This window comes from Nannobrachium achirus (assembly GCF_963921795.1).
Source record: "Nannobrachium achirus genome assembly, chromosome: 9".
NCBI classification, from domain to species: Eukaryota; Metazoa; Chordata; class Actinopteri; order Myctophiformes; family Myctophidae; genus Nannobrachium; species Nannobrachium achirus.
The window spans coordinates 34,046,555-34,060,928 of record NC_137818.1 but is presented as its reverse complement, the minus strand read 5'-3'; the positions used below and the strand labels follow the sequence as shown (position 1 = coordinate 34,060,928).

Genomic DNA, 14,374 nt, shown 5'->3' with positions numbered 1-14,374 from the left:
CTCAGCAAAGGTGAGCATTGTTCAGTAGAAAAAGCTTAGGCTATATAATATCCTCTCCATGTTTTATTAGCCTATTATTTGGTGGTGGGCTTAACTTTGTGAACTTCTTATTCACATTACACATGAGAACAACTTTATTAACATTCAGCTCTCATGTGTAATGTGAACTGTTTTCAAGGCGGTGTGATGCGACACGTTGTAAGCTTGCAGATCTGTTCTTTTCCTCCCAAGTTGGTTATTTCTGGTTCCCTTTTATGGTGTTAAATGGGGCATGAAACAATGCACGTGATCTACGCGGGAACTCGCTTGTGTACGAACGGCTGGGATTCATCATACTATACACCTGTGATCGGCACAAAACAAGGCTCTACACTCCCTTTCATGAATCGCACGTCAGACTTTACAAAATGTATACTCCAATATACAGTTGTAGGAAATTTACAAACAGCTTTGTGAAGGACTTTTAAGATCTCTTCACCTTCTTCTCTACCAGGTGCACGGCCAGAAGGCGGTATGGGAGGACCCAGTGGAGTGGGTGAGAGGGACTCTCCCCTGGCCCAACGCCCAGCAAGACCAGTCCAGACTCTTTCACCTACCTCCACCCAGCACTGGCCCCCCCGGCGAGGAGAGGAAACCCCCCAAAGATACCCCTCCACCCGCCACACTGGAGTCCGACCCTCTGGTGAGTGGGAATTTAAATGTGTCTAAAAAATGGACAGTACATTTGGCGATCCTTTTCAGAGGCGAGATGATCTGTGGGTGGGGAAGATGTGTGTGAGAGTTAACTGTGTGAGGGCAAATGCCTTGGCTTTGAAATGTGTTAGTTTATAACATGTTTCATCTATCACTGATTCTATAAAAATTATAGGTTTTGGGAAGTGTAAAGCCTGAGTTGTACTTTGCAGCGTACGGAAATCACACACCGAAATTTGCCAGAAATGGCCAACGTTGTGAGCTTGGCATGTAACAAGTATAAATCTAGCTTGACACCAAGCCCCCCAGGACCAGGACCAAGTCTTGGGGGACAAATCTTGTATTGCAATAAAGCACACTACTGAACTAAAAAAAATTCTATTGTGTATTACATGTATTCAATTCATCAACATACAGTAGCATTCAAGATTAATACAATAATACAGTATATGTCATCAACAAATGCAAACTCTATTATGTACGAGAGCGATGGGAAATGTACATTTACCTGAGTCCCCCAGTAGTCGATAGATCCTTTAGTGTTTCTATAATTCTCTACTTTTTATATAACTCACATTCCGTCTCTGTCCTCCCCTGCTGCGCAGATGGCCATGTTACTGAAGCTCCAGGAGTCGGCCAACTACATCGAGTCTCCGGAGCGAGAGGGACTGTTGGACCCCAGCCTGCAGGCGACCCTCTGAGCAGAGCAACCTGCCGCACGGACACAATGTTGCCTAAAATAGTATGGATGATCAGCCAAGCCACTGGAAACACGGACGCCGTGTTGTGCCTAACAAATGGCTGACAGTGTGTGGAACATGGCGTTCCATCCACATGAGAACTTAATGAACTCAAAAGTCATCTGTGCGCTCAGTAGGCAGTTAGAGACTAAATTATGAACATAAAGGACCTGCAGAATGTGTGATTATGGACAAAGGATAAGGTCGGCCTGACTATTGTGATATTGTGAAAACCCCGTAAAAAACGCTTTCTCTGGAAGTGTGGGCGAACATGTCGGGAAAGGTATTGATTTGTCTTTTCTCTGTTCCTCAGTTATGTTGTTTCGAGGGGCTTGGAGTTGTTGAATCTGCAAGTGCATGGTAACCAGAAGAGTATGAAGCTAAATTTATATTATAACCTTATTGATCAAGACCTCATCCTATTTCCATTTTTAGCCACTAAGACGACTAGTGCTGACTGAATTTGTGCCGGGGAGGCACAGGCTTCATTTGGCAAAGAGATTAAGCTTCAAAGGTAAATTGTGGCAACATCTGATTTGTGATTTCCTCCAAAATTAGGACCCGTCACTAGGCATCAGCCAAAAATGCACTTTATTTTCTACCTATCCTAATTGGGTTTTTATTGGCTGTGTCTGTGTCTAGGTCAAAGAGCAATCAGATTGTCCTGATCATGTAGTCTACTACTAAGTCCTCTAGGTGGCAGTATTTACTATAACATTGGCCTCACCACTCTCAAAGTGTTCCATCTATCTCACTTATTGAAGGTGCTCGGTAGAATACCACACACTTAAAATACAAAGTAAATTGCATTGGGTAGTGTTTTTGTGTTGTCTGTTTTATTAAGACATAATACCATTCACTGATGTTCATCAAATGCATCAGATGTCAGAAGAACTGTGAATTTTCAAAGTGGAAAAAGTGACACGCATGGGTGAACAGTACACTGAAACAGTTTTAGGAAGACCCGTCTATAATATAATTACATAAACATTGGATCAGATGGTTCAGCGGTTTAGTTTGGCTATGTATTGATATCTATAACCACAGATGTGTTGAGGCTGTCAAGCTGCCTACTGTACGCTGGTACGAGACATTCCCTCAATATCCATCAGCAGATGGTGTGAGCCAACTGACTATGTTAGCAGTCTCATCACAACATACTATAAAACCCCAGAGGTGGGGGTAAAAGTGCTTGTTTAACTGGTCTGCCAACACAGCCTACACTTTCTGGCTATGCTTGCATAATATTCTGTACTTAGAATAACCTGTTTTTTGAAACACACAACGTCCTCTTGTGATCGTTAGGGGAGGATACAGCTTTGAAATCTTGTTTTTTTTTGTAGGATTTTATACTGAAATGTCCTCACTGATAATCATCTACTGAACACATCACAACTATCGCCCCTTATCTAACATGCCATCGAGTCTGATCGTCAGCCAAAGTGAATTATTGACAGCGGCGCTTTAGAATCTCTAGATTTCAGTCATCACTGTTCCTAATATCCTAATCCTAATATCTCCCATTCATCACCGCCGTGAGTGTCAGAGCAGAACACCAACTAAGAAACTGCCGTGCATCCATTGCAGAACCTGTACAACAATAAGGATCTCCCTACTCCACGCTTTTGGTTATTTATATCTAAAACATTATTAACTTATAGAATTTCATTTGATTTCATTCTTCTGTCATCTAACAAGCTATAGGCGCAAGTGTCAGTTGCGGTATGTAGAGAGCTGAGCCTAATTTATACGTCATCAGATGTATAAGATCATCGATGGCGTCGCTCGCCAAAAGTAACTGCGCTTTTATTTGTAAGGCTATGGTACGGTTGCTTCTGGTTTATAAGTGTCCTCTTGGCCTTTTCCTTCCTTCACCACCTCTCTTCATGACAGTTGACAAAAATGACAAGTGTCTGTACATCTTGGTTTCTGTTTGCTGTGTAGACGAGGGAAGGGGGGAGGCAAGGAGGGGAAACTACTGTAAACAAATACGGTGTGCTCTTAACTTCTTAGCTCTGTGTGCCAATTGACCTCAGACTGCCATGTTGTGTTCAGATGCCTCTCTACCGTTCAAACAGGGTGCTGCTGGTGTAAACTAGACATGCTGCCTCAGATTATTATCTGTGCCTAAAACGCAATGATGGCCTGAAGCTGTCTGGCCCTTAGCTGCTGTACAAACTACCACACAAAGGCCTGGTCTTTAGAGGGAGAGATCGTACTATACCTGGAGAACTTCCTCTGACCTATTATGATGTCACTTTAACGATGTCACTTTAACACCCAGATCAAAGAAAAACAGCACGCTGGGTAGACAGGGAGAGGATGACCATTTGGACCTTTGGCTGGTAGTTATGATGATAGAGCTGATAGTGAAGAGTATGTGTGTTATCTGTGGGCACTCTGTGCTAGGATAGACTGTATAAAAAAAAAAGAATGGGCTTCTTACTAGTTGATGTGTGATTTGACACCGAACAACACCTTACAAATTGTTCTGAATATCAGTGTGAAGGACCTGGTGTCGTTGAGGAGTTGCCTGAGAGTGAAAGTGGTGTAATGACACCTCACCCAGAGAAGTAATAATGTTGATGCATGTATCCCTGGTGTGTTCCCAAAAACCTTGCCTCGAAATGTTGGACCTACCGTACTTACCTTATCCATAGGGAGGGAGGGGGGGTTTTAATAACTATCTTATTTCCATGTTTGTTTGTTTTTAAGCAGATATTTCTTTTTTTCTTATGCAATTCTTTGTATAGTTATCTTTCTCTTTTGTACAGGACATGGCTATTGTAAAAACATTGTAAATAGTCAACGCATCTCTGCGACAGCAATCACTTAAACTATGGAGGTGTATAAAGAGAAGGCCCTTGTGTGCAGTGAACGGAGGAGGATCCTGGCGGTCTTTTTGTATTCCTCCGCTGTGAAGGAGCAATGGAGGCTTGATGGAGAAGGGGGCTAATAGTGGATTCATGGCATGTCTCTATAACCACAGCGAATCCCATATGTCTAACATTGCTCTATAGACACTCAATAAAGTCATGCCATCCTTCACATCAAAGTGTCTGAGGTTTTTTTGCAAGGGGACATTCTACCAGAAACGTACAGAATATCTGTTCTGGAACTGTTACAGTGAATAAAACGTTATAATCCCAAAACATAAAACTGATTAGATGGTTGCGGTTTCAGTGAGTTGTTCTGAAGGAATATACTAGGTTTTCAGATGTTTCTTTCTTCACTAAAGACTGCTTCGAAAAGTACCAATCCTGAAAAATGGCCTGTCCTCAGCCAGAAAGGACCTAGTTATCCTTCAGTTTTGTCATTTAGACATTACACTACTTTTGAGGTTGTACTAATTCGCTTAAATTCCTACAGATTGCAGTAAAATGGTTCCAGTTAGTGCAGATGAGATGAGTTTTTATATATCCATTATGTTCTCAAAGTATTCTGTGAGTGCTTGGTGGTTATTTTGTGCTACTAATACTATTAGACCTATACTACATAAGATTGCAACTTACGGAATTTAAAAAAAGAATCAATTTAGGATGTGATGAATAAGAACATTTTATTGTATACAATAAACTAATTAGGAAACTATTCTACCATATATATAAACACATTTGTCTGTGACAGGGCCTGACATTTGTAACCTGGGACCTCCGGATCAGACAAATCTGCCATTACAAAATAAATTAATTGTTGGGAGCAGTGATATTTGTTTGGTCAAGCCAGGCTATGACATTTGACATTTCTCTGTAAGACTAGCTTTAGAAGTCGAAATGCAAGAATGTCCGTTTGTGTGTTTACATCCGTGTGCTTTGTTGTTGTTTTACCAGTCTTCGCCACTAAAGGGCGCCAAAACGTGATTATTCGTTAGATTTTGATCTTTGCTGTGGCCATGTGCTCCCCTTTTCTATCCATAATGCACTGGTGCTCATAGCTCGCTGTATGGATTGGGCATGGGTAGCTACTAGCTATGGTCCACAGCGTTGGTGAGACCAAAGCTAGGGTATGGGTAGACTAGTTGTTTTGTGGTTGCAATGCAGCCATGATCTGGTGATAATGTAACATTAAGTAAGTAGCCTGCCTGTATCCAATGTTGTGTAGTTTTTTGTGTGCAGGTAGTGTGTATGCCAAATCGTGGGCGCATTGGAGTTCAGTTAAATGATGGAGGAAGGGTAGCCTCGCCCTCGATTCAACAAGATCGTCATATAGCCAATTTATTTATGATTATGACTAGCCCTGAATACATGACTATCATATATTCAGGGCTAGATTATGACCGTCTTGTGATCCAAGGCTAGAGGGAGGGTAGATGATGTGTTGTGTTGTGGTGGGTGACCAATTAGCCATGTGGGTGACTGTGACCCGGTGTGTAGCGTCCCATAAGGTCATGGAATGGGTGGAGTCTAGTTGCCCCGAGCCAAGTCACACACACCCGCTATATATCACCTGAACAAGTCCCTCTCGTCTTCTTTATCCAGAGGACTAGCTGATCATTAGGATACATTTTCTGCACCATGCCAGCCAAAGCCAAACCCGCGCCCATCAAGAAATCCCCCGCCAAGAAGGCGGCTGTGCCTGCGAAGGCGGCTGAGCCTGTGAAGGCTCCAGAGCCTGCGAAGGCTCCAGAGCCCGCCGCTCCTCCGGCCCCAGTGGAGCCTCCACCTGCCCCAGTGGAGCCTCCACCTGCCGAGGCACCTGCAGCGGAGGCACCTGCGGAGGCTGCGCCACAAGAAGCTGCGCCCGCGGAGGCAGCGCCTGCAGCCCCGGCAGAGGGTAAGCGGTGAAGGTAGTGCGCCTGGTGCATGGAATTAAAAAGGCTCCAGAGTAGTTCACCCCCAATATGTAGCCTATATATATATTTTTTTTATGATTAGACCCTACTCACCTCATGAAGACTTGAGTTCAATGATGTTTTTTTTGTTTGTTTTTAGTACATTCCTAAGACAATCATTTGATTATAATAATTATGTAGCCTACCCCCATTGATTCCGAATGGAGAGTACATTTATTATAAGCAAATTATTGTTTTAGGAATGCGACAGATCTTTTTTTCTTTTCTTTTTTAACTCAAGTCTCCATGGGGTGAGTAATCATAGAAAAAAAGTTGACAGATGACCACCTTGATCCGAGGCTATATGATATCTGTGCCAAAAGCACTCTCATCAGCACAGCAAACTACGTTTTCTGTTAGGAAAATTGCTGAGACTTATAACTAATGTTTCTAATTGATTGATTCATTGAAGATTATATTAGACAGAAATGTAAAACAGCATGAGTAGCCTACAGTCAAAACACTTAGTCTAAAAAGTCCTTGCAGTCTTGTTTCCATTGAGGTCCTATGTATTCAATTCATCAACATATAAAGTAGCCTATAGGAAAATAACAATAGTAAAAAAAGGCTTTCTTGGATCTCCTTTTAGCTGACCTTGTACCAGTGAACTGTACTGTCATGAAACTGTACCTTTTCCTATGCAAACTTCTAATAAAGTCTTCAATAAATCAATCAACCATTGGATAATGTCAATCGAAATCTAGACATATAGGATAGCTGGGCCGACTGTGTGGAATATATCACCTGTTAAACATTATACACTATAATAGCCAGCCAGTATAATAAATCCTGCCAACACATTTCACTAGCCTTTCTAAGTAGCCTAGGTTAGAATAAAAAGTAACCAACACCGTCTGTAACTCCATGCTGCGTTTTAAGGGGTGTATGTCATCTTCTGAATGCACTGACCCAGTTGCTCTAGTCCTCAGCATGCTGATGACATCAACTGAAAGGTGTTGTAAATTTATAGGGGGGCAATACATATACATATACATATACATATTACATTTATGATTTATCTGTGTTTTGCTGTACGGTGCAGATTAGTTTTAGCTGGCTGTGCCAAAACGGTAGCACTTGACTTAAAGGTAGGGCAAGTGTCAGTGATATATGTTTTTTGTAACATATGTAACATTAGTGTTAAATAGCCCTATATTCTGATAGTATTCATTGCTATATAGAGTTTATGTTCAGTAACAGGAGTCTCCCTGTCACTCCTTATCTTTAGTACAGAGAAAGTGCATGTTCAGGTCAGGATGGGATCGTATCAGGAGAGAGAACTCGCAATGAATACAGATTAAACAAGTGAAATTGAAGTGATGGCACTAAGACATTGGCAGAATTGGAATTTAAGCTGATAAATTTGTACCCCCTCCTGATTAGTATTTTAAGTGTATTAAAGAGCTGGAGCTGCTACTGAACAAACACTCAATAACAATGATTACTTTCAAGTTTAAACACAACAAAACACTTTGTTTTATCACTTACCCTACCTTTAATGCATCCCCCATGTATATCATGCATTATAAACATATAACTGATGAGGCTTTTTAATCTCCCTATAACATTGTATCATTTATTAGTTATAGGCATGAGGCACTCATATAACAAGTCTATTCATAATGCAACCATAACACATTATAAAGCCTGGCTTTTATAAGGACTTAAGTCATAAAAGTAATGTTTTATAAGTATTATGGTTATAAAGCATTATGAGTATCTGTTTAATTATAACTATAATCATATAGTGTTATAAGCAGATGTTATAAATGCATTATAAATATGATGTATAGGAAGTGTTACCAAACTGTTCAAGTCAGACCTATACATTTTCCCAAATGACATCAATAATTGTCCCAACTGAGCTCATGTCTGAAGATGAAGCTGCTCCCGAGTCAATACTATTTGTGAGAATGTGTTGTCCAGAAAAACACATATTATGTTTTATTTACTTCTGGTTTTCCTCTACACCTTTACACTTTATTACTTATTACTTGGTACCCTTATATGATAGCCTTTATTACCTATACTGGTATGATACCTTGTATCTTTTCACTACACATACTTGTGTGAGCATGTGACAAACAAAACCTCTTGAATCTCGGTGCTTCCGACCGAGTGGGTCAGCTATAACACTATAATATTATTGATTGTTCACATGGTAAAGGCTACAAAATTGGACACTCAGTGGAACCGTAACTAACCTCTTTTTTCCACAAGGTACAGTATGATAACATTAATGCTAATGACAACAGCATTTGCAACGCGATTGGCTATAAACACGATAACTGTAGGTCAGCATCACTGATTCTAGGTTGTAGAATAACAAAGTGAGCCTGCTTTGCCCTGGAAAGATGCTCTGACTTGTGACATTCAACCCATAACCTCAGCCCCTGCACCTGCTGTAGTGGAGGAGACTGCAGCTCCCAACCTTGAACCTGAGGCTGTTCCAGTTGATGGTAAACCCCCAGTTATAAACCAACCATCACCTACATGTCGTTGTTGTCGGGTGGAAACCTTGTATGTCCAAAACCATTCGTTTTGTATTTATCATTTAAAAAAAAATATTTAAACTAGTGAAAATAGCCGATCTACAAGCACAGAACACCTCGCACCGCGAGGCGTTGTGTGCCTGTAGATCTGCTATTTTCACTAGTTTTGTGCCACACTTTTGTATGATGAAGTAGGGCTTTAATTTACCCCCAAAAAATACACATTTGAAACTTGTAGATACAAGGTTTCTGCCTGACAATGATGATGTATAACCTGTTATGATGATAGTTTCTTAATGGTAAGGCTTCCACTTGTACATCACTGGAACATTCTTTTATCATAAGGTAGGCTAATATATGATGACGTTGCATCATATATGCCATGTATATGCCGATAGAGTTAATAATAATGACAACATAGAATTTATAAAATTCTATTGCTGAAAGAGGGTCATTGTTGTTGATTCTTTATTGTACAACACATTTGCCTACTTTCCACTGCCAAAGTTATATTTCTAGGTGATACTAACTTGTGATGTTTAACCTGTAACCTCAGTCACTGCACCTGATGTAGAGGATTCTCCAGCTCCCAGCAATGAAACGGAGGCTGATAAAGTTGATGGTAACTCTGATGATCTCATCCATATCAAAACCTCTTACACTGTTAAGGCAAATAAGACTTTTATGCCTTAATACATTATGACTGTCCTCTATAACTAAAATTACAAATTAAAAACACCTTACATATTTTGTCATCAGCATAAAAACAATATTTCAAATATGTTTTATTATCACATGCATTCCATGCATTCCATAGGGATGGACCACACATGGCGCATGGACAAATTATTTAATTAACTAAGTTGTGACAGATGTTATCTCCCTTGAGCAAAACATGAACTATTTCTAAAACAAGGAAAATGTTTAAGGTGTTTTTAACTTGTAATTTTAGTTGTAGAGGGCAATTATAATGTATTAAGTCATATAAGGCTTAGCCTATCAGCCAGGGATCCTTTGATCCGTTAGTCTAATGTGTGCATCACTGGTCTGGAACATTTGCAAACCTCTTGTCACAAGGTAGAGTATGATAATGTGCATAGAGTATGGTGTGCCTACCGTACATGCCAGTAGAGTTAATACTAATGTCAACATAGTATTTATACACCGCAATTGGCTATAAATGCTATAGATCAACATTGTTGATTCTATGTTGTAGAACAACAATTTGTCCTGCGTTTTAGTCGTATAAACCTTGTTTCCAGTTCTGTGATACTAACTTCTGACTTGTGATGTTCAACCTGAAATCTCAGCCACTGCAGCTGCTGTTGTAGAGGAGACTGCAGCTCCCAGCCATGAACCTGAGGCCGTTCCAGCTGATGGTAACCTTCCGTCCTTTTAAAAGTCAGCTACAGTTTATAATATAAGCTGTTCAAATTTGATTTAAAAATGTTGTGGTTCTTTATGCTAAGGCTACCACTTTGTACATCACTGGAACATTCTCTAACCGCTTTTATCACAATGTTAACAGACATAATATAAGGTTAAGTACAACATTATATTCATGTCCTAAATAGTGTTGTAACTCGTAACTTCATTGTCATGTTCTGGCTCTAACCTCAGCCACTGCAACTTCACCCCTTTTTTATTAGCCAACAATAACCTCTTATAATTCTTAAAATGTGGTGATTTTTCATGGTAAGGGTAGAACCTTGTACATCTCTTGAACATACACTAACCTCTTTGTCACAAGGTTGAGTATGAGAACATCGTATCGTCTCCCTTTGTGCCACTGTTGAGACCTTGTGCCTCATTCACTAGCCTGTCTGTCTTTTGTACCTCTATAAGTGCATTATGTTCCCCGTTTCAGTTCCCTTGGTTCTATGTCCATCTCTTCCCCAGCTGTTACTCATTTCTAATCACCCCACGTGTATATTAGTCTCGTTCCCCGGTTCGTTCTTATTGGATCATTGTCCTGTGTTTCATGTGTCAGTTTATGTGTGACAGCTGCTGTCCTTGTTTACTTACGCCACCTGCAAACCAGTACGTTAAACCGCCAGTGTTTTTGTTTTTATCACCACCTCATTGCCTCATTGTCCTGCCTGCGTTTGGGTCATCATCATCACCACACCAGCTCATGAATAGTCTGTGAAAAAACATAGTATATACATTACTATGGCTATAAATGCTGTGGATCAACACCATTGATTCTATTTTGTAGAACAACAATGAGTCCTGCTTTGTCCTAGAGACCTTGATCTATATTTTCGTCCATGCCTTACCCCTTATCCATAAACTTCTTTGCCTTTTTTTACTAATTTGAAAAACATTTTAAAATACTTCAAATAGCCGATCTACATCGACATATTGTGAGCTTGTAGATCAGCTACCGGTATTTGAAATATTTAAAAATGTTTTTTCAAAATAGTAAAACATGGCAACAGTGTTTAAGGATAAGGGGTAAGGCATGGACGAAAATAGGGCCCCTTATTTCTAGTCTATGTTACTAACCTCTGGTTTGTGATGTTCAACTTGCAAACTCAGCCACTGCACCTGTTGTTGAGGAGACCGCAGCTCCCAGCCATGAACCTGAGGCCGTTCCAGTTGATGGTAACCTTCAGCCCTTTCCTAAATCTATGATTGAAGCTCTTATGATATTTAAAATGTGGTGATTTTTCATGGTAAGGCTACAAATGTGTCAATCACTGGAACACTCTCTTCTTACCGCCTTTATCAAAAGGTGCTATGTCGTCATTGTCAGGCAGAAACCTTGTATCTCTAAGCTTTTTTTTGTGTTGCACATAATGATGAAATGGGGCATTCATTTATGAAAAAAACATGAAAAGTTAAAATATGGAGATAATAGGTTTCTCCCCGATGGCAACAATATACCGGTAATAACAGAGCTTTATATCCATAATGTATTATGCCAATTATGTTAACACTAATAACATAGAATTCATGAAATTCTATTGTCTATTACTAAAAGAGGTCATTGTTGATCATTGGACAACAATTCGGCCTACTTTCTACTACCAAAGCTATTTCTAGTTGTTGATACTAACTTGTAACTTATGTTGTTCAACCTCTAACCTCAGCCACTGTACCTGCTGTAGAGGAGACTCCAGCTCCCAGCAATGAAGCTGAGGCTGTCAAAGTTGATGGTAACTCTCACCACATTTTATAAGCCAAGTTTAACCCCTTATAATAGTTGAAATGGGGTGATGGTAAGGTAAGGCTATACATTTCTGGAACATACACTAACCTCTTTTATAACACGGTAGAGTATGATAACATGACATTGCATCATTCATGTCCCTATGCCAGTAGAGTTAATGCTGTTGGCAAGTTCAACAGTGTGTTTCTGCAATATGATAAATTGTTATGAATGCAATGCAGCAGGTCAGCATTGTTGATTCAAGGTTGCAGAACAAATTGGTCTTTTGGCCCTGCTTTGTCCTAGAAACCTTCTCTTGTTTCTAGTCTATGATACTAACCTCTTGCTCTGACCTGTGATGTTCAACCTGTAATCTCAGCCACTGCACCTGCTGTTGTAGAGGAGACTGCAGATCCCAGACATGAACCTGAGGCCATTCCAGTTGATGGTAACCTTCAAGCCCTTTATAAACCAACTATAACATAAGTATAAATGTGGGGACTTGTCTTGCTAAGGCTACCACTTTGTACATCACTGGAACATTCTCTAAGCTCACTTATCACAAAGTATCAGCTATGATAACAACCTTGTTCCCAGGCTTTTTTCTCATCTCACAAAGATATAAGATCTGGTAAAGAACTACAACACAAATAGCTATATCTTTGTCCATGCCTTACCCCCTATCCCTAAACTTCTCTCTTTTTTTTTTTTACTATTTTGATATTTTTTTTTAATACTTCAACTACATCGACATGTTGTGAGCTTGTAGATCAGCTATTCTAAATATTCAAATAAAAGTTCTTTCAGTAAAAAATGGCAAAAAGGTTTAGGGATAAGGCGTAAGTCATGGACGAAAATAGAGCCCAAAGTGTCTATAAGGCAGGACATCCGTGTATGGTACAGTATGTACTTCCTCCGGAAGCTTCATTACTTTCCACTACCAGAGCTGTTGCTAGATATTGATACTAACTTGTGACTTGTAACTTCAGCCACTGTCCCTGTTGTAGAGCAGACTCCAGCTCCCAGCAATGAAACCGAGGCTGATAAAGCTGATGGTAACTCTCATCCTTTGTATAAGCCAACACTAACCTCTTATACTACTTGAAATACAGTGATTTTTCATGGTAAGGCCACAACGTTGTATATCTCTGGAACATACACTAACCTCTTTTGCCGCAACGTACAGTATGATAACATCTACATTCCAGTAGAGTTAATGCTAAGGACAACAGCGTATTTCTGCAATTAAGATATGCTTATAAATGCAGTACAGTAAGTACACATTGTTGATTCAAGGATACAACAGAACAATCTGTCCTGCTTTGTCCTATAGAAACCTTTATTTCTAGTCTATGATACTAACCTGTAGTAACCTCTGACTTGTACCAACCTGTAATCTCAGCCACTGCACCTGTTGTAGAGGAGACTGCAGCTCCCAGCCATGAACCTGAGGCTGTTCCAGTTGATGGTAACCTTCAACCCTTTTATAAACCAACCATAAGTTCTTAGAATACAAAAAGGTTCAACAACGTATTCTACAACTTTGTGCATCACTGGAACATTCTCTAAACCGCATTTATCACAAGATGCTTTGATTGCATTTTGCTCTTACTGTATATGCCAGTCAAGTTGATACTAATTACATAGAATCTATGTAATTCTATTGGCTATTGCTGAAAGGGGGACATTGTTGTTGATTCATTGTACAACAAGTTGGCCTACTTTCTACTACCAAAGCTAGTTGTTGATACTAACTTGTAACGTATGTTGTTCAACCTCTAACCTCAGCTACTGTACCTGCTGTAGAGGAGAGTCCAGCTTCCAGCAATGAAACCGAGCCTGTCAAAGTTGATGGTAATCATCATCCTTTTCATAGGCCAACTATAGTAATACATGTTCTTTTTATGTAGTTTGCAGTGGTTTGTCATGATAACAGCTGTTACAAAGTACAATAACACTGCATTATGTCCCTTTTTAATTGTAATACTAATGACAATATATTATGCTATAAACACAATAGGTTATCACTGTTGACTCTTGGTTGCAGAGCAATAATTGGCCCTGTCTTGTCCTAGAAAATATATTTCTAATTGCCGATACTAACTTGTGATGTTCAACCTGTAACTTCAGTCACTGCAGCTGCTGCAGAGGAGACTCCAGTCCAGCATGAAACTGAGGCCATTAACGTTGATGGTAATCCGCACCCATAGTGTACCACCTCTACCCAGCTATAGTTTTAATTTTTACAACTTGGTACAACTTGGCAAAACGCTGAATAACATCCTCTAACCTCTTTTACAAATACCCTCGTCTCCTTATTTATGGTGGTCTTCAATGGTTTAGCTAATGCTAAAGCAATAACAGGAGACTAGAAACTACAGTTCCCATAGTTCTTTACGCAAGATTATTTTATCTCCAGATCTGCGACTAACATTTCCTCAGCAACTGCTCACATTTATCTAAT

General features: G+C 39.9%; 2 protein-coding genes across 3 annotated transcripts in view; both read left to right on the top strand.

The window, feature by feature from the left end:
• The window catches only part of nav1a (neuron navigator 1a), a 146,940-nt gene extending 143,818 nt beyond the window's left edge, over nucleotides 1-3,122 (top strand). For both annotated transcript variants that reach the window (XM_080734307.1, XM_080734306.1), the window contains exons 28-29: nucleotides 494-682; nucleotides 1,299-3,122. In XM_080734307.1, coding sequence (XP_080590433.1) covers nucleotides 494-682; nucleotides 1,299-1,394 — 285 coding nt within the window. In that variant the 3' untranslated portion in view covers nucleotides 1,395-3,122. The remainder of the gene's footprint in view (nucleotides 1-493; nucleotides 683-1,298) is intronic.
• A 2,825-nt stretch (nucleotides 3,123-5,947) lies between these two features.
• mybpha (myosin binding protein Ha) overlaps nucleotides 5,948-14,374 on the top strand; it is a gene marked incomplete at both ends in the record, with an annotated part of 57,506 nt that continues 49,079 nt past the window's right edge. The window contains 7 exons of the mRNA XM_080732694.1: nucleotides 5,948-6,206; nucleotides 8,655-8,723; nucleotides 9,313-9,378; nucleotides 10,067-10,135; nucleotides 11,852-11,917; nucleotides 12,290-12,358; nucleotides 13,699-13,764. Coding sequence (XP_080588820.1) covers nucleotides 5,948-6,206; nucleotides 8,655-8,723; nucleotides 9,313-9,378; nucleotides 10,067-10,135; nucleotides 11,852-11,917; nucleotides 12,290-12,358; nucleotides 13,699-13,764 — 664 coding nt within the window. The remainder of the gene's footprint in view (nucleotides 6,207-8,654; nucleotides 8,724-9,312; nucleotides 9,379-10,066; nucleotides 10,136-11,851; nucleotides 11,918-12,289; nucleotides 12,359-13,698; nucleotides 13,765-14,374) is intronic.